The 25,593-nt window shown below is 42.3% G+C and overlaps 1 protein-coding gene and 1 pseudogene across 1 annotated transcript in view; both read left to right on the forward strand.

Moving 5' to 3' along the window:
- Positions 1 to 25,593, forward strand: part of cfap61 (cilia and flagella associated protein 61) — a 240,219-nt gene that overhangs the window by 198,860 nt on the left and 15,766 nt on the right. Inside the window, exon 24 of the mRNA XM_087990980.1 lies at positions 989 to 1,194. Within this exon, the coding sequence (XP_087847106.1) occupies positions 989 to 1,194 (206 nt within the window). The remainder of the gene's footprint in view (positions 1 to 988; positions 1,195 to 25,593) is intronic.
- Positions 6,788 to 24,442, forward strand: LOC148149044 (uncharacterized; annotated as a pseudogene).

The raw sequence follows: 25,593 nt of genomic DNA on the forward strand, positions 1-25,593 counted from the left end.
GGCGCTGACAGGACCTCCCAGTCACTGCCCATTTTAATTCCCCTTCCCATTCCCTTTCTGACATGACCATCCTTGACCTCTTCCATTGACACAATGAACCTAACTGCAAATTGGAGGACCAACACCTCATCTTTCACCTGGGCAGCGTACAACTCGGAGGACTCAATGTGGAATTCTTCAATTTCAAATAACCTCCCTTCTCTTCCCCCAACTCCCTACCCAGCCCTTTCCCCCTCCCTTCCATTCCTCCCAGCCACCCACTGACGAACCAGGTTGTACCCTTTGCCTGTCTTCACATAACTCCACTTCACTACTTTGCCCCCCATCACCTCCTTTATCTGCAGCTTCCTCTATACCCACCCCCAGTCCTGAAGAAGGCTTACACCGGAAATGTTGACTTCTCTACCTCCTAAGGCTGCTTGGCTTGCTGCATTCTTCCTGTCTCCTGCTTGTCTACCTGGCAATGGCTATTAGCAAGTGTCACTTTCAGTGATGACACTCTTCATGTTCAGCTCATGGTGGTTATTATATGGCCTCCATTAATTGGATGGTGTAGCTTAGATCCAACCTGCAGGGGCTCTTGTGGTTCAAAGGTTAAGGAGGTCTGGGTTCACGTCCCACCTGCTTCAGAGATGTATAATAAATATTTAGATCCAGTATAGTGGAGGCAGAAATGAGATATAGTCAGCTAAGAGACAATTAGACACATTTACCTGTGAAAATCTGTCTGAAATACATTTATATATGATAGTTGAAATATGAGAGCCTTTTTTAAAATGCCCTCTACAGTGGGAGTTTGTTCACATCTTTTATCTTGACAAATATTCACCTATACATTGGTTCATATTGGATCAAGCTAGTATTGCCCTACTGGGCAAGGAAATTGTGTATGTCACAAAACTTTTCTGCCATCCAGAAAATCAATTTCTAATATATAACTCAGTTAGTAAGAATGGGTTGCATTGATTATTTTCTGTCCTTTTTCTAGGGACGTGAACTGATCACAGGAAGTGTCAATGCAGGGAACTACTTTGAAATTCATTTGAACCAATACAGCATGGTAGAATCCATCACTTGTTTCTCACTAAAATCTTTCCCAGTCTCCAACTATATCTGCTTATATGGACAGCACGAGCGCCTCCTTAATAATTTGTGTTCTCGCTTTGACGAAGGCATGATCTCAGATTTGTACAGGTAAGGTAAAAATAGGTATTGTATACATATTCTTTCTTATGGTATTTAAGGCTGATTTTTCAAATTAGATCATGTACAATTGTGATGGATGTTGTCTGGGAAAAGAATAAAAATAGGTCATATCTGGTCATCAAAAATCAGAGATAGTGTGCTATTCTCTATGCCACCAAATCAAATTGATGCTTAGTGAGTCGTAGAGTCATACAGCACAGAAACAGACCCTTCGGTCCAACTCATGCGTGCCAACCAGCCATCCCAATTTGACCTAGACTCATTTGCCAGCATTTGGCCCATATCCCTCTAAACCCTTCCTATTCATATACCCAACTTTTAAAAAGTATTTTTCCTTTACCATGACATTCTTCTTTTAAGCAGGGTAGAATTTCATGGGATGCCAGCCTAAAACGCAGACATACTGGAGCGATCTTTGCTTATTCCTTTACTACTGTATATAGTTGTTTATATATAAAATACTTTCTCAAGATCACAATGTAGATATTCTTAATCAACTTCCTCAGGGATGTTATGACAACCTCGGGAGCAGGTGAGACTTGAATCCAGCTAGTACACTAGCATCGTGCATAAAAGCCCTCAAGACCACAATGTATATGTGATCACAATTCGAGTGTAGTTAGTATTTATACCCACTTTTTGGAACCAATTTAACCTTAACTTAGTTGATGATGACTCAACCATTAAGATATGACTCAGCATTTTACATCTGTATCCTGATGTCCTGCAATATGCAAATTGTCTAATCAACTCAATGAGAGCATCTTTATGGAAGTAATAGATTTGAAATATTTTTGATTGCACCCAGAGATTGAAGAGAATAGAGCTTGGTTCATAGCTTCATAAAAAATACACACCGCCAAATAGTAAAAGGCCCTGTTTTCATCAGTGAGGATTGTCTGCATTGTTTTCTGTGAGTTGGTTGTCAGCATTGACAGTTGCAGGAAATATGGAAGTGTGTTTAATTAGTAATTTAGTAGTAACTAAAATTGTGTTGTTAGACCAGGTGGGCATTTAAAATAATGTCAATAATAACATGAAAGAATAGATCAACTTTTTGACAAGCTTGAATTTAATAATATTATGATAGATTTCGGTTGTATCACCAGCCAATATGAGGAAGGCTTATTGAATTAAAAAGAAAGTTTGTGGATGACAGCAAAATTAGTGGTATAGTGGACAGTGAATAAGGTTATCCAAGATTACAAAGGGATGTTGATGAATTGAGGGTGAGGAGTGGCAGATGGAATTTAATTTGGAAAAATGCGAGGTATTGCATTTTATTAATACAAACAAGGGCAGGACTTACATAATTAAAGGTAGGGCTTTGAGCAGTGCTGTAGAACAGAAAGACCTAAGGGTTCAGGTAACTAATTCTTGGAAGTTTGTAGACAGTGAGGTTAAGAAGATGTTTAGCACACTTGCCTTCGTTACTCAGACCTTTGAGTGTAGGGGTTGGGACTCATGTTGAGATTGTACAGGACATTTGTGAGGTCTCTTCTCAAGTACCGTGTCCAGTTCTGGTCGTCCTGTTATAGAAGAGATATTATTAAACTGGAGAGAGTTCATAGAAGATTTACCAGGATGTTAACAGGAAATGAGGGTTTGAGTTATGAGGTTGAGAGGTGCCCTTCTAGAGGTTTATAAAATCATGAGTGGTATAGATAAAATGAATGGCAGGTGTCTTTTCCATGGGGTGGGGGATTTCAAGTCTAGGGGACATATTGTTAAGGTGAAAGGAGGAAGATGTAAAAAAAACATGAGGGGCAACTTTTTTACACAGTGAGTAGTTCATGTGTAGAATGAGCTACCAGAAGAAGTGGTGGACATTTAAAAGACATCTGCATAAGTTCATGAATGAGAATTGTTTGGAGGGATATGGGCCAAACACAAGCAGGTGGGACTAGTTTAGTTTGGATTAGCATAGACTGGTTGGACCCAATGGTCTGTTTCCATCCTATATGACTCTATGACAATTCCATTATACATTGTGACATGTGAAATGTAGTTAGAAATACCAGATTATAATCTTAAATCAGTTTTAAATGGGATGCTGAAGCTAATATGTTATTGCAAGACATTGGGAAAACTTTGGTGGAATTATTTCCCTACTTCACTCCTTCTGTTGTTGTCCATTGGATAAACAAGGGGCTGTTTTGTTTATGTGAATGACATAAAGAGTTGGGCTATGATTATGCCATCCAGCTAAAGGAGCCACTTTGAACAATGTAAGTGCCAGGAACAGGCAGACATATTATTCCTCCCCAACCTGAACTATAGAAGCTCTACTTGTAAATTAATAGTGGTATCTGGAACCTCTTGAACTCCATTGGTTGATAATAGCAATTCCACAGTACATTTGTGCAGTTACAAATACAAATGTGGTATGAAACACTTCACATATTAAGATGATCTGGGGCTGTGTAATTTCCTCTTACCCAGATGTAAATCAGGTTAGATTTTATAAGTTTGCTTAATAATTTTATCATATATTTTGAAGAATTGTCATTCATACAAATGTGGCACTTTTATTTTTAAGGACTAAATCTTTTGAAAAGATTTGTGTGATTCATAACTGTGTTGCTTTTACCTCAGAAGCAACAGATATATTTCAACACAGCTGCAAACCTCACTTAGATCCATTTAATTTCACATTAAATGCAGCTCTATTCACATGCCTCTGCACTTTGCCGCGGCACAATGTGTGCATGAAGAAGTATTTGAGCCATGAAAAGCATTTGTTCAAATGAGAATGTTGTTAATATTTCAAATAAAACACATAAGGAATGAATGGCCATATCATAAAATATTTGTGGACTTGCTGTATTTTGTTTATTAAATACTTTGTGCAGATCCAAAATAGACATCAGTATTTAGATATGTCTTGAGTCATTCTAGGATACATTTAAAAAATAAATTATACTGAGAAATTGAAGGTAGTGAAGTGCTTCAAAGACGATGCAATTCAAGTAAATGGGATGTCATACTGGTCTATTTTCCTCAGCACCAACAATACATTATTACTTATTGATGAAACCCCTTTGGTGAAGATGCTGTTAGTATTGGTGTGTATATTGTTCTCTTGTACCAATAAAGACAAATGCTAGAAATACTGGAAAATACCTCAAAATAAAGATCAAAAATGCTGGAAATACATACCAACTCAGTTGGAATCCAAAGAGGAAATAATTATTAATCTTTTAAGTATTGACCACCATGATAAAGGATCTGTATATGAAATAATCATTTATCTCTTCTCTATTCAAAGGTTATGGAGTTGCTATATATATCCACCATTTTTGTCCTGTTATGGATTTTAATTCAGAGTTCAGCATATTGATTGACTTGGTGGACTGTTATGGTGTTTATGCACTGAGCTAAGCAGAATGTCATTTAGCATAAGCTTCATGTGCTCTCTTGTGTTAATGGACATCTGATAGGAACTGAAGGAAACTAAGATTAAGGATTGTATGTAAGATTTCCATTATTCTAAGAATTTCAGTGAGGAAAATAAAGCTGAATACATTTATACACAAGGATAGGAAACTTGTATGTTTTCTGAGTGCATTGCGCAATTGGTATATTTTTATTAAGTCCTTAGTGGTTCTAATGAAGGTTTCTAGCATGGTGTCCTCTTCTATTCTGAGGTTTCAGAATAAATTGGTTTTCCCCAAAAGATAATCAACACAATGAGAACACTTTGAAAACATGTTTAATTAAACACAGATTGAGAAAATGACATAAAAGTTATATTTATACTGATACCTACAGATGTAAATATCGTATTTGCCTAATACTTCTTAGATTTTAGCTTAACATCAAATTGTTTGCTTTATTATGATTGTTGCATTACTATAGACACTGCGTCCAGACAGATCACATGTTCTAATCATGGAATTTCTTTATTCTCATTTTGGAACCATATGTACTAAGATTATTTGATTTTATTTAGAAAATCACCCATGAATAGTAAATGAAAGCAAACCTAAAATTATTGAAATCAGTTATGCTATGTAATGGATTGACAGCCTGCTCACATCTGGTATAGAGTATCACTGATCTTTATTGAAAACAGGATATGAACCTTGTCATGAGGAGGTCAAATACCAGTCCAAAAGAAGGATTAGCAATTTTGCTAAGTGACATCAAATGTAAGTTTGGTGTGTATTTACACTCATTGACTGTACATTTTTTGAAGTAAATTGATTTTAGCTCTGAATGTGACCTGTGAATGGGAATTCTACTTTTGATAGTTTTAAGGGTCACACTGATTTTCTGGACTGGAACACCAGTGCAGCCATCAGAATGTATAATCAACATAAATAATGTTTTATGCATGATATACCCCACTCAGTTAATGCAACATCTTCCCTCACTCCCTCTCACCCACCAAAAATTCCCCACTCACTGAATGCTATATGATCTTTGCAGTACCTATTCACTCACTCGGGAAACCGTACCACCTTTCCTTCACCAGTAAGGGAACCAACACTAACAGCTGTGCCACCGACTATCATTTTACCCCTTTTACCTTTTATCTCACCAATGTCTACCTTGCTCTGATTCAAGAAGAAATCAGCCAAATAGGGCAGAAAAAGCTAAAACAAGTGGTGGAGTGCCCAACATTCGGCTCTTCATCACCTATGAAAGAGGATCTTGATCCTGACCGCTGACGGGCTGTGTTGAAGCCCCTGGAATAATGCTGGAGGCTGCCCTTGACATTGTACTGGGGCCCTCTGACTTGAAGACTGTCTATCTTGACTGAGTTAAAAATCACACATTCATGTAGAACTCTGAGCTCAAAAACTGCATGAATTTATGTAAAACTCCGTTATCTCACTTTTTAGATTAGAATTAATCTAAACATCATGGCATAGACAGAGAACACAGGGGGCCAACACCTTCAACATATTGTCCAGCTATCACCATTGTTAACAGCTAACCCGAGAATGCAAAAGGTTTTGTGATTTACACATGAAAGAAGTGAAACTATCACTGTATTCTAACAAATAAAAGGCTTAACAATCAATTTTTCAATGTATAATTTCAATTACACTGTAAATTTTTGCTATAAATTCTGTGTTAGGATTGAGCCCTCCACTATCACCTGATGAAGGAGCGTCGCTCCGAAAGCTAGTGTGCTTCTGATTAAACCTGTTGGACTATAACCTGGTGTTGTGTGATTTTTAACTTTGTACACCCCAGTCCAACACTGGCATCTCCGAATCATGACTATTATCAACACCACTAACCACCGGCTTAAAGTGGAGAGGATCTCCAAGAAGATTGCACATATCGACACAGACAACAAGTTCCTACAGGAATACAGGCAAGCAGGAAAGATTCCAAAATGATTACGGATCACGAATCCACTTAGGTCGACCTACAGCACAGACGACGCAGAGAAACTTTGCCACCGCACCTCTCGTAAACCCCTCAATCATCTCATGCACCAACTCTACAGCAGGTGCCACAACCTTGAAATTCAGATGCAGTCCACACTCTCAGCCTGCACCAGGATACATCAGTACAATTACGCGACATTGCCAAACAGACAAGGCGACAAAACTATACCACGTACATGCACGCCAAGAACAAAAAACTGGAGAAACTTGGCATTCTCACCAGTAATAGCAAAGCCCACCCTGGAACCACAGTAGACAACATTATCACTGCGGGGAAGTCTATTATCAACGTATCGGACCACACCCTTCGACCGGAAGAGATTGAAGTCCTGAGTAGGGGTCTCAACTTCTGCCCCACCACCAAAATGGACCCGTTGGTTCTGGCAGCAGACACAGAGGAGTTCATCAGACGAATGAGACTCCGGGAATTCTTTCAAGGTGCCAGCAGTGATCCCAATGAGCCCACTGATGAACTGGAGTAGTCATCACAGGGATCTGTAGAGGAGCGACCAAAGAAGGTGTCAACCTGGACCCCACCGGAGGGCTGCTGCCCTTGCCTTGACATATATGTTCAAACCGCCAGGAAATATATAAATGCCAGATTCATCAGCCGTACCCACAAGGTAGAGCAAAACATCACCCATTCACAGCGCAATGCCATCCAGGCTCTCAAAACCAATCACAACATTGTCATCAAACCAGCAGATAAAGGAGGAGCCATTGTCATTCAGAATAGAACAGATTACTGCAAGGAAGTGTACCGACAACTGAACAACCAAGTACACTACAGGCAACTACCAGCTGATCCGACCAAAGAACACACCCGAGAATTAAACATACTGATCAGAACTTTGAATCCAGTCCTTCAGAGTTCCCTACGCGTCCTCATCCCACGTACTTCTCGTGTAGGCGACTTCTACTGTCTTCCAAAGGTACACAAAGCCAACACACCGGGACGTCCCATCGTGTCGGGCAATGGGACCCTATGTGAGAATCTCTCTGGCTATGTGGAAGGCATCTTGAAACCTATTGTACAGGGGATCTCCAGCTTCTGTCGCGACACTACGGATTTCTTACAGAAACTCAGCACCCACGGACCAGTCGAACCGGGAACATTCCTCGTCACAATGGACGCTTCCGCACTCTACACCAGCATCCCCCACAATGATGGCATCGCGGCAACAGCCTCAGTACTCAACACCAACAACTGCCAATCTCCAAACACCATCCACAACTCATCCGCTTTATCCTTGATCACAGCGTCTTCACCTTTGACAACCAGTTCTTCATCCAGACACACGGAACAGCCATGGGGACCAGATTTGCACCCCAATATGCCAACATTTTTATGCACAGGTTCGAACAAGACTTCTTCTCTATGCAGGATCTCCAACCAACATTGTACACCAGGTATATTGATGACATTTTCTTCCTCTGGTCCCATGGCGAAGAATCACTGATAAAACTACACAGTGACATCAACAAGTTTCATCCCATCATCAAACTCACCATGGACTCTAGACTATCTGTCTCATTCTTGGACACATGCATCTCCATCAAGGATGGACACCTCAGCACCACACTCTACCGCAAACCCACAGTCACCCTCACAATGCTACACTTCTCCAGCTTCCACCCAAAACATATTAAAACAGTCATCCCCTATGGACAAGCCCTACGCATACACCGGATCTGCTCAGATGAGGAGGAACGTGACGGATACCTGGAAGTACTCAAGGATGCCCTCACAAGAACGGAGTACGATGCTCAACTCATCGACCGCCAGTTCTGACATGCAACAGCAAGGAACCGTAATGACCTCCTCAGGCGACAGACACATGATGCAACTGACAGGGTACCCTTCGTTGTTCAGTATTTCCCAGGAGCTGAAAAATTACACCATGTTCTTTGTGACCTGCAACACATTATCAATGAGGATGAGCACCTCACCAAGACCTTCCCCACACCTCCACTACTTGCCTTTAAACAACCGCCAAACCTCAAACAGATCTTGTTTGTAGCAGGCTGCCTGGCTCTCAGGGCAACTCCATATAACCCTGTCACGGTAGATGCTGCAGAGTGTGGACATAGATATCACCATTACGCGTGGGGACACCTCCCACCTTGTACATGGCAGGTACTCATGTGACTCAGCCAACGTTGTCTATCTTATACATTGCAGGCAAGGATGCCCGGAGGCATGGTACATTGGGGAAACCGAGCAAAGGCTACGACAACGGATGAATGGGCACCGCACAGCAATCAACAGACAGGAGGGTTCCCTCCCAGTTGGGGAACACTTCAGTGGTCCAGGACATTCAGCCTCGGACCTTTGGGTGACCATCCTCCAAAGTAGACTTCGGGACAGGCAGCAGAGAAAAGTGGCCGAGCAGAGGCTGATAGCTAAGTTCGGTACCCATAGGGATGGCCTCAACCAGGACCTTGGGTTCATGTCACATTACAGGTGACCACCATTGCACTATACACACACATACAGATACTCCTACACACACACTCTCACACACACAGGCACTCCTATACACACATACACACGGACACACATACACACAGACGCGCACACAGACACCCACACACGCCCTTACAGACACACACACTCACACATGGACCCCCTCACAGACTTAAGATACTCTGCAGTCACTACACACACTCATACACTTTCTCACACTCACAACCCCCAACCCAGACAGACACACACAGACAGACAATGACCCACATATACATATATATTTTGTGGGGTGAATTTGTACTTGCAGGGTTACATTGTAATTTGCTCAAAAACTGCATGCATTCATGTAGAACTCTGAGCTCAAAAACTGCATGAATTTATGTAAAACTCTGTTATCTCACTTTTTAAATTAGAATCAATCTAAACATCATGGCATAGATAGAGAACACGGAGCCAACACCTTCAACATATTAGGTAAAAATAATGACTACAGATGCAGGAAACCAGATTCTGGATTAGTGGTGCTGGAAGACCATCAGGATGAAGGGCTTTTGCCCGAAACATCGATTTTACTGCTCCTCGGATGCTACCTGAACTGCTGCGCTCTTCCAGCACCACTAATCCAGAACCTTCAACATATTGTCTAGCTATCACCATTGTTAACAACTAACCCGAGAATGCAAAACTGTGGGCGGCACGGTGGCACAGTGGTTAGCCTCACAGCGCCAGAGACCCGGGTTCAATTCCCGCCTCAGGCGACTGACTGTGTGGAGTTTGCACATTCTCCCCGTGTCTGCGTGGGTTTCCTCCGGGTGCTCCGGTTTCCTCCCACAGTCCAAAGATGTGCTGGTCAGGTGAATTGACCATGCTAAATTGCCCGTAGTGTTAGGTTTAAGGGGTAAGTGTAGGGGTATGGGTGGGTTGCGCTTCGGCGGGTCGGTGTGGACTTGTTGGGCCGAAGGGCCTGTTTCCACACTGTGAGTAATCTAATCTAATCTAATCTAATCTAATGCAACTTTTTAAAAAGAAGTTTTGTGATTTACACATGAAAGAAGTGAAACTATCACTGTATTCTAATAGATGAAACAGACAATCAATTTTTCAATGTATAATTTCAGTTACATCACATTGTACATTTTTGCTATAAATTCTGTGTTAGGATTGAGCCCTCCACTATCACCTGATGAAGGAGCGTCGCTCCGAAAACTAGTGTGCTTCCAATTGAACCTGTTGGACTATAACCTGGTGTTGTGTGATTTTTAACTTTGTACACCCCAGTCCAACACCGGCATCTCCAAATCATATCTTAACTGAGGACTGCTGATAACCATGATAAGCCATACTTTGTGTCTGGACTAAATGGCAAGGTGTTGGTAGCTCTGGCTGAAGATTGAGAGGGGAGGTGGCAAAGCACATAAAAGCAAGGCAAGTCAGGGATGCTGTGAGCACCCAGGCATGTTAAAGGTGAATGAGTACTAAGAGAGCAAATGAGTTGCCTTGAGATCCAATCCATGAGCAGGGTGCCTGTCCCTGCATGCGAAGTGACCTTGCAGCAGCATTTCAATGCTACTTGCCAGTGTACCCCAATTTACAGTTTTAACATGGATTGTGACCTGAAAGGTGGGGGTCGGTGGAATGAGTGCAGGATGGAGTGCACCCTGAAATATTATTACCAAATGTCCAAGTTGGAGGTACAGAGGAGCAAGTGGCAAGCTGGAGACATCAGATACCTATTCTCACTTTTTGACATCTAGTTTTCTCATGCAGGTGATAGGATAGGAGGTTGCATATTAATGAAGTGCGATATGCAGTTAACGAGGCTGATAACAAGCACTAATCCATGTTAATAGGCAGCTCATTCCTGACTTGCAAGAATTTTGTTTCAACAACAGGAAACCTGTTGGAAAATGTAGCTAATTGCTCCTGATGTCAAGACTGGCCCTGCTTGAATTGATAGCATCAAATCTAAGAAAAATACAAAGATAAGCCAGAGAATTGGGAAAGTTTTAAAAGCCAACAGACAACAATGAAAAAGTAATAAAAAAGGGAGAGAATAAACTTTGAGAGTAAAATTGCAAATAACATCAGGATTGGCAGCAAGACCTTATTTAAACATACATAAAGGAAGAAAGAATCCAAAATAAACATAGGCACCTTTGAAAATGAAGTTGGGAAAATAATAATGGGGAGCCAGGAAATGACAGAGGAGTTGAATAAATACTTTGCATCAATCTTCATGGTAGAAGAAACTAATAGCATTCCAAATTTACTAAATATTCAAGAAACAAATGAAAGAGAGGAAATAAATACAGTTACTGTCGTTAGAGAAAGAAATGCTAGAGACACTAATGGAGCTAAAAACTGATACATTCCCTGGACCTGATGGAATGCATCCTAGGATATTAAAGGAAGTAGCTATAGAGAGCGTGGATGCACTGGTAGTAATTTTCCAGGAATCCTTAGATTCTGGATTTGTATCTCAGTATTGTAAAATTGCCAATGTAACACCATTATGTAAAATGACAAAAGAAATTGTAATTTTAAGCCAGTTAGCTTAATATCTATTATTGGGAAAATATTAAGAGTCTGTTGTAAAAGATGTAATACCAGAACATTTAGAAATACATAACATGATTAAGCAGAGTCAGTTTGGCTTTTTGAAGGGTGCTCATGCCTGACACATTTACTAAAATTCTTTACTAAGGTAACGAACAGGACTGTTAGAGAGAAAGTATGGATATATTTTCAGAAGGTGGTTGATGAGGTACTGCACATTGGACGACTCAATAGAATAAGAGCTCATGATGTTGGAGATAGATTATCAGCATGGATAGAGGATTAGCTGATCCTTAGAAGGCAGTGATGGGGAAAAAGAGGCATTTTCGAGATGGTAACCTGTAACTAATGGTGTGCCATATGGATCAGTGCTGGAGCTACAGTTATTTACAGTATACATTAATGACGTGGATGAAGAAAGTTAATGTAGCCAAGTTTGCAGATGACACAAATATAAGCGGGAAGACAATTGGTGAGGTAACATCAAAAGTCTGCAGAGGGGGGCATAAACAGGTTAAGTGAGTGGGCAAAAACTTGGCAGGTGGAATATAATTTGGAAAAATGTGATGTTATACATTTTGGCAGGAAGAATACAAGAGCTGAATATTATTTAAATGGAGAAACACTGCAGAAAGCTATAGAACAGAGGATGTGGGAGTCCTCATCCATGAATAACAAAAAGCCAGCATCCAATTTAAGTGGGTAATAGGGAAGGCAAAGGGAATGAAGTATAAAAGTATGGAGGTTTGCTAAAAGTATACAGGGCACCAGATGGACCACAGCTGGAATATTTTGAACAGTTTTGGGCCCCTGATTTAAGGAAAGATAAACTGGTATTGGAGACAGTCCAGGGAAGGTTCACTAAACTGATATCAGATGTTGAGGGACTAGTTTATGAGGAGGGGTTGAGTTTGTTGGGCCTGTACTTGTTGGAATTTAGAAGAATAAGAGACAACCTTATTGAAACATACAACATTCTTAGGGGATTTGACAAGGTAATATGGAAAGGTTGTTTCCCTTGTGGGAGAGGCTAGGACCAAAGGCCATAATTTCAAAATAAAGAGTTGTTCATTAAAGATAGAAAAGGAGTGGAATTTGTTCTGTCAGAGAGTAGTGAATCTGTGGATTTCTTTTATCACAGAGAACTGTCAAACCTGGGTCAGTAACTATATTCAATACTGAGAGAGAAATAATTTTTTAACCTGTAAGGGAATCAAGGATTATGGGAAAAAGACAGAAAAATGGAGTCAAGTATTATGAGATCAGCCATGATATAATTGAATGGTGGAGCAGACTCTCCAACAGTTGAAACTTTATTGCTGGAACAGCACAGCAGGTCAGGCAGCATCCAGGGAACAGGAGATTCGACGTTTCGGGCACAGGCCCTTCTTCAGACTCTCCAACATCATGCGGTCTTTGACTTCTCATGGAATTGTCCCAGATTTTCTGCCACAGCCTATGTCATTCTGGGTTTTTGCCACACTGGTAAATTTGCTGGACCATGGGAAGTGGGAACTTCTAAATGGTATCAGAAGCATTTGTTCCTGTGTGAGGTTGAAGCATTTAATTTTTAATGCCTCCTACCCAGCTGTGAGAAACAAACAAAATATTTTTATGAAGTGTACAACAAAAGCACAATCTGAGTTATTCCAGACATTAAAAAAAAGTGCTTCACTAAAATAAATGTGAGTGCAGAATGGGCATATGTACACCGTAAACTCAATGCCTAAACAATGACTTTACATAAACCAAAACTGGAACTGGAACCATACTGTAGGTGCCAGACCATGGTGTTTGCTGGACCAGAGAATGTCAGATCAGGGACATACTCCTATGAGAACAATGGAGAAGTAGTATCAGTTGCAGAAGCCATGCCTATTAATTTGACATGCATGAAAAAGAATGTGTATTCTTGGAGAAAATAGGAAAATTATATATTTCACCAGTGGGAACATGAGATTTTCACCCAGTGCAGAACTTTGCATACCAGGTACACATCTATCCCCTCTGGGATATGTTCAGAAATTGAATACGAGTTGCCAGAGTGCAAAACATAGCTGTGTAGTGATAATTAGACTGAAACACCAGCTCCCAGCCCTGCCGAGTTTTCACCATCCCCCCAGACCTCCCCCTCACTGAGGACGAACGATCAGTCCTCAGCAAAGGACTCACCTTCGTCCCCCTCCGTCCACGCATCAATGAATTTAATACACGCCGTGACATCGAACAATTCTTCCGTCGCCTCCGCCTCCGAGCTTACTTTCACAATCAGGACTCCCGCCCACCTTCCGAGGACCCCTTCGCCCACCTCCAACACACTGCATCCACCTGGACACCCCGCGCTGGCCTATTACCTGCCCTCGACCTCTTCATTTCCAACTGCCGCCGGGACATTAACCGCCTCAACCTGTCGACCCCCCTCCCCCACTCCAACCTCTCACCCTCACAACACGCAGCCCTCCAATCCCTCTGCTCCAATCCTGACCTCACCATCAAGCCAGCGGACAAAGGGGGCGCAGTGGTAGTCTGGCGCACTGACCTCTACATCGCTGAAGCCAAACCGCCAACTCGAGGACACCTCTTCCTACCGCCCCCTTGACCATGACCCCACCCCCCATCACCAAATCATCATCTCCCAGACCATACAGAACCTCATCACCTCAGGAGATCTCCCATCCACAGCTTCCAACCTCATAGTCCGGGAACCCCGCACTGCCCGGTTCTACCTCCTTCCCAAGGTCCACAAGCCTGACCACCCTGGCCGACCCATTTTCTCAGCATGCTCCTGCCCCACTGAACTTATCTCTACCTACCTCGACACTGTCCTATCCCCCCTAGTCCAGGAACTCCCCACATACGTTCGAGACACCACCCACGCCTTCCACCTCCTCCAAGACTTCCGTTTCCCCGGCCCCCAACGCCTCATCTTCACCATGGATATCCAATCCCTCTACACCTCCATCCGCCATGACCAGGGCCTCCAAGCCCTCCGTTTTTTCCTCTCCAGACGTTCCCAACAGTACCTCTCCACCGACACGCTCACTCGTTTGGCCAAACTGGTCCTCACCCTTAACAATTTCTCCTTTGAATCCTCCCACTTCCTCCAGACCAAAGGGGTAGCCATGGGCACACGTATGGACCCCAGCTATGCCTGTCTCTTTGTTGGCTACGTAGAGCAGTTGATCTTCCGTAATTACACCGGCACCACTCCCCACCTCTTCCTCCGCTACATTGATGACTGCATTGGCGCCACCTCGTGCTCCCGCGAGGAGGTTGAGCAATTCATCAACTTCACCAACACATTCCACCCTGACCTTAAATTTACCTGGACCATCTCTGACACCTCCCTCCCCTTCCTGGACCTCTCCATCTCCATCAGTGACGACCGACTTGACACTGACATTTTCTACAAACCCACCGACTCCCACAGCTACCTGGATTACACCTCTTCCCACCCTACCTCTTGCAAAAATGCCATCCCGTATTCCCAATTCCTCCGCCTCCGCCGTATTTGCTCCCAGGAGGAGCAGTTCCACCATAGAACACACCAGATGGCCTCCTTCTTTAGAGACCGCAATTTCCCTTTCCACGTGGTTAAAGATGCCCTCCAACGCATCTCGTCCACATCCCGCACCTCCGCCCTCAGACCCAACCCCTCCAACCGCAACAAGGACAGAACGCCCCTGGTGCTCACCTTCCACCCTACCAACCTTCGCATAAACCAAATCATCCGCCGACATTTCCGCCACCTCCAAACAGACCCCACCACCAGGGATATATTTCCCTCCCCACCCCTCTCCGCCTTCCGCAAAGACTCCGTGACTACCTGGTCAGGTCCACGCCCCCCTACGACCCACCCTCCCATCCTGGCACTTTCCCCTGCCACCGCAGGAACTGTAAAACCTATGCCCACAGCTCCTCCCTCACCTCCATCCAAGGCCCTAAAGGAGCCTTCCACATCCATCAAAGTTGTACCTGCACATCCACTAATATCATTTATTGTATCCGTTGCTCCCGATGCGGTCTCCTCTACATTGGGGAGACTGGGCGCCTCCTAGCAGAGCGCTTTAGGGAACATCTCCGAGACACCCGCACCAATCAACCAAATCGCCCCGTGGCTCAACATTTCAACTCCCCCTCCCACTCTGCCGAGGATATGGAGGTGCTGGGCCTCCTCCACCGCCGCTCCCTCACCACCAGACGCATGGAAGAAGAACGCCTCATCTTCCGCCTTGGAACACTTCAACCCCAGGGCATCAATGTGGACTTCACCAGTTTCCTCATTTCCCCTTCCCCCACCTCATCCTAGTTTCTAACCTCCAGCAACACGATCCCCTGACTTGTCTGGACTTGTCCTACCTGCCTATCTTCTTTTCCACCTATCCACTCCACCCTCTCCTCCCTGACCTATCACCTTCATCTCCTTCCCCACTGACCTTTTGTACTCTATGCTACTCTATCCCCACCCCCACCCTCCTCTAGCTTATCTCTCCACGCTTCAGGCTCTCTGCCTTTATTCCTGATGAAGGGCTTTTGCCCGAAACGTCGATTTTGCCTGTCCTCGGATGCTGCCTGAATTGCTGTGCTCTTCCAGCACCACTGATCCAGAATCCTGAAACACATTAAAGTCCATTGGATAAGACTATCCCTGGTTGGCAGTTCATGGCACAGATACATGCAGCGTTTCATGAGGCACACCTTTGTACAGTGTTGTAAAACATAAACAATAAGGTGGACCTTGCCAGATGAATACACAATGCCACTGGTACTGTAACAGCTTAATATCATTATGCTGTGCAATTCATATTGTCATGCCAAGTGGCAGACAAAACTCCTCTGTGGTATATATGCCTGTCGACACTGCAGAATATGAAAAAGGAGCCTCTACCATTTTAGTTTTAAAAACAGGCACTGAGAAACAGGCTTAATTTTGTATTATTTGTAGTCATGGCAGATAGCAGGAAACCATGTGATATTGAAATAACATTTACTAATCAAAAATAACATTCCACCAAACACATATATCTGATCCTATTTAATAACACTAAAGACCACATACCTCACAATGTAAACGTGATCCATTAATTCTCATTACTTTCTGTGATCAATTTAGTTTTAGTTGCTGGGGAGTTTATTTGCCAATGCAATATTGACTTGGCTATATCATAAGAAGGAATGAACAAAGACCCAAAAGAAAAATTTAAACTTATATTTTGTCTTTCATCTCCCAAGGACTTCATACCAAATAACATATATTTCAAGTGATACATAGCCAAACATGGCAGTTAATTTTCACACACTAAGGTACGTTCAACTAGAAAGTAGGAAGAAAATCAAATTAATCTTTTGTAATACTTGTTCAGGCAAATGTGGTTTAGATGGCTTTACTGTGTCCAGTTTTGGTCACACTGATAAAGGAAGGATATTATTAAATTGGTGAGGGTTCAGAAAAGGATAACCAGAATGTTGCTGGGACTGGAGGATTTGAGTTATAAGGACAGGCTGGATAGGCTGGGAGTTTTTTCATTAGAGTGTAGGAGGTTGAGGGGTGACCTTACAGAGGTTTATAAAATCATGAGGGGCATAGATAAGGTGAAAAGAAAACACCAGAGGACATAGTAAATGGAGGTAAAGGTACAACATTTTTTTTTAAAATGACAGGTACATGAATAGGAAATGTTTAGAGGGATATGGGCCAAACACTGGTGAGTGGGACTAGTTTAGTTTGGGATATTTAATCGGCATGGACACGTTGGGATTGTATTCGTTGGAGTTTAGAAGATTAAGGGGAGACTTAATAGAGACGTACAAAATAATACATGGCTTGGAAAAGGTGGATGCTAGGAAATTGTTTCCTTTAGACGAGGAGACTAGGACCCGTGGACACAGCCTTAGAATTAGAGGGGGTCATTTCAGAACAGAAATGCGGAGACATTTCTTCAGCCAGAGAGTGGTGGGCCTGTGGAATTCATTGCCACGGAGTGCAGTGGAAGCCGGGACGCTAAATGTCTTCAAGGCCGAGATTGATAGATTCTTGTTGTCTAGAGGAATTAAGGGCTACGGGGAGAACGCTGGTAAGTGGAGCTGAAATGCGCATCAGCCATGATTGAATGGCGGAGTGGACTCGATGGGCCGAATGGCCTTATTTGCACTCCTATGTCTTATGGTCTTATGGTCTTAAATGAAAGGATAGCCCATTTGCCAACTCAATGGAGGACAAGGTACTGCTGCAGGGGACTCATATGAGGACCTTAACGGTCAGCACTCTCCTCTTCCTTGGATGGGTGCAGCTCCAACAACATTCAGGAAGCTTGACACAATCCAGGACAAATCCATCTGATTGATTAGTACCACATCACAAGCATTCAGTCACTCCATCAGCAATTCTCAGCAGCAGCTACAAGAACGCACTGCAGAAATTCACCAAAGATCTTGAGAGTGTATCTTCTAAACCCACGACAATTCCATCCGGAAGGACAAGGGCAGCAGATATATGGAAACCCCATTACCTGCAAGTTCCCTTCCAAACCACTCTCCTGACTTGGAAATATATTGCCTTTCCTTCACTGTTACTGGGCATATATCATTGAACTCCCTTCCTAACTGCACTGTGTGTCTATCCTCAGCACGTGGACTGCAGCTCACCTCCACCTTCTCGAGGAAAACGAGGGATGAGCAATAAATGCTAGCTCAATCAGCAATGCTACATCGCACGAGTGAACTGATAAAAAAGACCTATCCTGCCTTTGGCTGGCATCTCAGATAATGAGAATTAAGGTGGCTACATGTCAGGAATGCAACTGTGAACATTCTGCCACAAAATTAGCCACCTGCCCCCACTACTTTCCTGCCAAATGATCACGATAAGAATTAGTCTCTAATAGGATTAAAGCAAGAAGAGAAACAAAATCCATGAAACATAGAAACTGAACATCAGAACAAAAGTGAACATTCTGATGATTGTATTCAGACTTTAGAGCAGACTCCAGAGTAAAGAGTGGCTATAGGTAAGTCAATAGCTTTTAGATGAAAGTCATCAAAAGACAATAGGGCCTTGTTTGTTTGAACTCATGCAAAAGGAGTCAACAAGACATTGGGCTGAATTTTCCCACTCCTGATCTGCAGCATCACTAAATGCAACCAAGACAGCAGGCCAAATGTCTGCTGTATCTCACTTTGTTTTGTGGCATGGCTTCTGCATGTCTTCAACCATGTCATTACTGGTTAGCCCTTGTTGCCCAGTAGCTTGACACAAATCCAGCTGGCACAGTGGAATGGAGGCATCAAGATTGCCGTCAGGATATTTGGCATTGGTTTGCATGATTTACTGCCTAAGGTCACACAGCAGCCAGATATTGAGGGAGAGAAAACACTCAGTTCCAGTTTGTGGCAGATTTGACGCATGACCCTTGCGAAAATTTGTGTGTGGAATCAAAGGCACCTTGCACTTTGGAAAGCTTGCAGTTTGACCAATGCTACCTGTATGTATCATGGGAGGAGGTTATACAATTCTGCAAGTATCTCCAATTCCTACTTGGGTGGGCAAGGTAAGAAATCACACAACACCAACTTATAGATCAATGGGTATATTTGAAAACACTAGCTTTTAGAGTGCTGCTCCTTCATCAGGTGCTAATGAGAGAGGAAGACCCTAGACACAGAATTTATAAGGAAAAGATCAAAGGCACATACAATTCATGCAAACCAATTGAACATACCTAAGATGGCTCTTACATCTTTAATCATTTGGAATGGAGGTGGAAATTTTGATTGATTAATATGCAAATCCCAGAATTTCTGTCAAGTCACTGCCCTGAGATAAGTTAAGGTGTTATCAGTATAAAGGAGGTTACACCTCTGGTCAAAGAATGTATTTTATGTGTGACGTCTTGTTTGGAGTTTGTCTGTGTCCTAATCTGGAGTCAGACTGGTTTTATTTCCAAAGTAGGAGTTTATAAAATTTGAAAGAGTGTGTGCGAGTGTGAGGGAGTTTGTGCATCTGAGAGAGAGTGTGTGTCTGTGTGTGTGTAAGAGATACTGTGTGTGTGTGTTTAAGAGAGAATGTGTGCAAGTGTGAGGGACTACAGGTGTATGCATCTGAGAGAGTGTGCATGTGAGTGTGTATGTATGAGAGAAGGTCTGTATGTATGAGAGAAGGTACGTATGAGAGAATATGTGTGTGAGAGTGTATAGTGCTGTGGAGTCACTGTAGGGCAACATGAACCCAAAATCCCTGTTGAGGTCATCCTCATGGGTACCGAACGTGGCATCAGCCTCTGCTCGGCAATTCTGAGTTGTTGTGTATCCTGAAGTCCTGTCTGGTGATTGTCCGTGGTGTCCATTTATCCATGGTCATAGCATCTGCATCGTTTCACCAATAAACCATTCCTCAGGGCATCCTTGCCTGCAACATATGCGATGTACAACGTTGGCCAAGTCATATGAGTAACTGCCGTGCATGTGGTGGGTCATGTCCCCATGTGTAATGGCAGAATCCATGTCAATGCTCTGACATATCTTGCAGAGACTGCCCTGACATGGTTGTGTGGTGTTTTGGTCGATGTTGTCCTGAAGGCTGGGTATTTGCTGCGAATAATGGTCTATTTAAGGTTTGGCGGTTATTTAAAGGCAAGTAGTGGATGTGTAGGAAGAATCTTGGTGAGGTATTCATCATCGTTGATAATGTGTTGCAGGCTGAGAAGAACATAGCGTAGTTTCTCTGCTCCCGGGAAGTAATCCTGAAGGGTACTCTATTGGTTTTATCCTGCATCTGTCTTCTAAGGAGGTCATTACGGTTTTTTGCTATGGCACATCAGAACTGGTGATCGTTGAGTTGAGCATCGTACCCCGTTCTTATGAAGGCCTCTTTAACACCTTCAAGTTTCTAACGCATCCTTCCTCATCTAAACAGATCCTATGTATGTGTAGGGCTTGTCCATAGGGGTTGGCTTTTCTAATATGTTTAGGGTGGAAGCTCAAGAAATGCAGCACTTGTAAGGTTATCTGTAAGTTTGTGATAGAGTGAGGTATTGAGTTGTCTGTCCTTGATGGAGGTGCGTGTGTCCAAGAATGAGATTGATTCCAAAGAATAGCCCATGGTAAGTCTGAGGGTGAGATTTTGTGAAATCTGTGGGGTGAATTTGCATATACAGATACATTCTATTTCATTCAAAAAGCACACAATTTGTAGACAGTCAGTCAATGTGGCATTTTATAAACTCCTACTTTGGAAATGAAACCAGTCTGACTCCAGGTTAAGCCACAGACAGACTCCAAACAAGATCTCACACCTAAAATACATTGTCTGACCAGAGGTGTCACCTCCTTTACGTTAATGACACCCTAAGTTATCTCGGGGCAATGACTTGAAAGAAATTCTGGGATTTGCATATTAATCAATCAAAGCCTGTACCTCCATTTTTACTGATCAAAGATTTAAGAGCCATCTTAGGTGTGTTCAATTCCTTCAAATGAGTTGTATGTCTCTTTGATCTTTTCCTTATAAATTCTGGATCTAAGGTCTTCCTCTGTCACTCTGACCTGATGAAAGAGCTGTGCTCCGAAAACCAATGTTTTCAAATAAATCCATTGGATGTGTCTTATGATTTTTGACCTTTTCCAACCCAGTCAACACCAGTACCTCCACATCATGTTTCAATGGAGTCAAACCTGTAAAATTTCATCACCACAGTCACTTTCACAAGCACAGGAGATTTAGTTCTTGTCTTGTTAATGTGGTCATATTTGTGAATGCAGCAGGTGTCAGATTTTCGTGATGTTACAAGCATAGAAACAAAGAAAGCAGGAAGAAGGGTAGGCCATTTGGCCCATTTAGCCTACTTCATTATTAGTATGATGGTAGCTGATCCTCTATCTCAATGGCGTAGTTGTGCTCTCTCTCCAAACCACTAGTCACCTTTAGTGCATTTTTCTCCTCAATGTACTAAATGATTTAGTCCCACAGCCTTATGTTTATTAGATTAGATTAGATTACTTACAGTGTGGAAACAGGCCCTTCGGCCCAACAAGTCCACACCGACCCGCCGAAGCGTAACCCACCCATTCCCATACATTTACCCCTTTACCTAACACTACAGGCAATTTGGCATGGCCAATTCACCTGACCTGCACATCTTTGGACTGTGGGAGGAAACCGGAGCGCCCGGAGGAAACCCACGCAGACACGGGGAGAATGTGCAAACTCCACACAGTCAGTCGCCTGAGTCGGGAATTGAACCCGGGTCTCTGGCGCTGTGAGGCAGCAGTGCTAACCACTGTGCCACCGTGCCGCCCACGGTGGTGGATAATTCTGCAGCTTCACCTGTCAATTAAATTGAACAGTCCGGAGGAGTGAAAATACTCGATTTTTTTCACTCCTGAGATTAATCATAAAAGTATTCGAATTATTTTTAGGTGTGTGTTGTTTCAATTCAGTATTTAGTTGACCAATAATATAGCTTTTTTTGTATAAATAAGTTAGATAGATCTCTTGAATTAATCAAAGTAAGGAGTTAGTTTTATTAATTACTTACTGAAGTAAAGTATAAAGCTTATTAAAAAGGTAAGAACTCAGTCTGTGGCATAGATATACAAGCAGAATACCAAGTTATAGGGAGGGGAGTTTAGGTTGGAACAAAGCTAAAGTCCGTAAGTAAAAGAATTATACATTCCCAAGATTCCTTTGGAGCTCTAGTGGTGTTATGGACAATGTTAGGTTGTTGTTCTTCTGGATGCAGTCTCTTTTAAACTGTACACTATTATAGAATGGGTAATATAGTTTTATTCTTAAACTCTCTAACTCTATGATTATTCCAACTTGTGAAAAGGACAGAGTCCAACTTCGAAAAGAACTATTGAGGGAGAGCTGATGTTACTCTTCCCTCCTACAGGCCTTCTTAATGTTACTACACTCTGTAATAAACAGACAAGCTTAATCATAGTTTTTCATAAGGGGGAAGTTTTGGTCATGGCACACAACTGAGGCCATGTTAAAAAAGGAGTTTCATTCTCTTGTTGTCAATGATACGATGCCCCTGAAATTGTTCAGAAGTCTTCAGTAATCTTATGCACTGTCAGTTCTGATTGTTCCCTTTTGTCTCTGGTAGTTTCTACAGATGAGATGCTTGCTGCTTATTTCCTTAGGGTTTTGTCCAAAGAATGACAAATATTACATTCATAGGGAAACTGTCCATACAGTTTTCCTGTTAATCCACATAAGAGGTTTTTAGAAAACTTTGACATTTTAAAACAGTGTCCTTGCTCATTTAAAGGCTTTTTTTTCATATGGAAGTCCCAGAATTAAATAAATTGATGGAATTAAAGATTAATAGTCCATATATTCCAACTCTGAGACAGTGAGGACATCCTTACTTACATTATAGCTCCATGAGCACTGTAGGAAGATGCGACTCTCCTTTCAATTCGCAGTCCCCACCCCAGTTCCAGCAGCCTCCCCTGCTCTGTATGATCTTTGCTCATTCTCCAAATATTCCAAAGATACTGCCTAGTAGTGCACCCATTTCTGGGAGCAACTGGAGTCATAGAGATAAACTACTTTGTGCAAAAAGCCTTAACGTCAGCAAGAATTTCTTCAGTACCTTTCACACTACTTCTGATAGACTTCTGCAACCTGAAACAACTAAAGAAAACATCGAACACTTGTAGCACTGTGACAGTCAGAAAAAAGAAACAACTGGCTACTAACCTGTGTCCCTTTAAAAATCATTGGTACAATGTTAGATATTTTCTCATTAACCTGATGTACCTCTGAAGAAAATAGTTGTTGAACATGGGAAGTAGGAATACTACCACTGCACCACAAAAGCCCAACTAAGCCAGGCCTCATGTTAGATATTTTCTAACCAAACTGGTCAGATATACTGTGACATATTTATAGAGTAAGTGGGACCTGAACATAGGCCTCCTGGCTCAGAGGTACGGACACTACCATTGCAACATAGCAGCCCTCCAGGTGGGATGGTTTTGTTGCTGCTGAGACCATTTAGTTGTGAGAGTTAAAGATAGAATGGACTGCAGTGTGGAGCTCCAAACTGACATTGCAGGTGGGAAATCAGTATGGCTCACTGATTACTTTTATGATCTGCCAGTAAATGTTTTCTCTACGCTTGTACTCAAATGACAGTTGACACAATTTGCCCCAACAATGTCCATGCACATCACATCTATCATTTTAGACTTCCAAGAGCATTCATGGTGAACACACAACAGGCATTATTTAACTCAATTTCTCACATTACAGTTCTCTTCTTTGTGAGTATTTCCAACTTTGACAGTGTCATGGACCCATAAAAGTATGGGCTTTGATTTTGCTCTTTTGGGAAAGGAACCAATTTTACTAACGTAAACGAAGCATACTTTCTTCCCTTGGACTTTTACTTGAGAACTTTCAAATCCAAAAATAGCATTTTAAAACTAATACATGGACATTATTCTACCAAAGATGAGTACAAATGCACAAATAAAAATGACCTAAATAATAATCTATTTGGAATTTTACTGCAGTTGTAATCCAAAATAATTGAATAATCCTTAAATAAGTAAACTTTGACAATATTGGAGAAATATTTGAAATTCATCATTGGACAAAGCATTACCCTTGATTCCATATATAGACTGTGTTATCTGACAGCAGTTCAAGTCTTTAAGTAGGAAAACTCCTCTTTCAATTCAATAGACTAGAATCTCTGATTAATGCAGATTATTTTGCTTCTAGGCTTGTGTGGAAGGCTCTGTGCCTTCTATAGCTGTGATGTTCATACCTGTAAAGAAGAAAGCTGGGATCAGCTGAAGCTTTCAGAATAGTGCAGTGGGCTGAATTTTCCCAGTCCCTGAACAATAGTGAGTCAGTTGGGAAAAATGGGATTCTTGAACAAACCAAAAAAAGTCAAATTTTCCACCCAAGGTTTGAATAACAAGATGAGAATTTTGCTATTAAATGGCAAGAAGGCCATTTGCATGTGTTAACATCTCAATATGACCTATCTCACTTCATTTATGTGTAATTTGCGTTCTCTCACATGGAACATGGAAACTAGCTGGTGACAGTTCCTAATATGAAGGTCAGAGCAGGCTCGCCACTTATTCCTCCAGGCCTCTGTCTTGACCAGCCATTCCCATTGCCTCATGACACAATCCATGAGCAGTAACCACTTGCATCATCCATTCACACAGGTTGGCATCAGATGTGCAGCAGTGTCACCATATTATAATTGCACAACTCCAACTCACTTAGAATACAGTTACCCACAGTTGTATTGCATATAGGGTTAGGCCACTTTGCATATCGGGTCAGGCTGCCATCTCATGGATTGGAGCAGAGTGCATCTCAGGGTTCTTAGTTTGCTGACTTAGTACTCTATGCCTATTTGGAATGCTCACAGCATTCCTCAATTGCCATACCTTGCCTTTTTTTGTGCATTACCATCACATTCAGGCGGCATGTCATCACATATGGATTGTCTTGGCTTTTACAATGGGTACAAAGCCAGGCAACTTCCATGGTAGCCAGCAGTGATGAGTCAAGCGGTGGTTATGTTGTTTTATGGCACTGTGCTATGTCATTGTCACACCTGCAGCATTTGCCAGCAAACACACTGAGTGTGCTTTGATCAAAGGCCATGTCCCAAAGTAGAAGAGGAGTAGTCCCCAGTCAAATCAAGGAGTTCTGTCATCAGTCCAGGACTTTAGATGCGGTCATTTGGGTGCTTTGGACAGTCCAGGTCCTGGGTTCCATGTCATTATAGCAGTGAGCTACCATCATTCCCACAGAAAACCTGTTGTTCCAATTCAGTCAGGGTGTAGGACACGGTTATTCCTAAACAATGATAAGGTGCTATGCCACACTGCTCATTAGGGAAAGAATAATACTAACATTGACAGGGTTCATAGTACGATACTCAGGATGGACAACCTGTGTAGCTTTATTTTTGTAATTCCAGT

Source organism: Chiloscyllium plagiosum, unplaced genomic scaffold (assembly GCF_037043375.1).
Source record: "Chiloscyllium plagiosum isolate Xiang-an unplaced genomic scaffold, Cpla_swu_hap1 HiC_scaffold_10, whole genome shotgun sequence".
NCBI lineage: Eukaryota > Metazoa > Chordata > Chondrichthyes > Orectolobiformes > Hemiscylliidae > Chiloscyllium > Chiloscyllium plagiosum.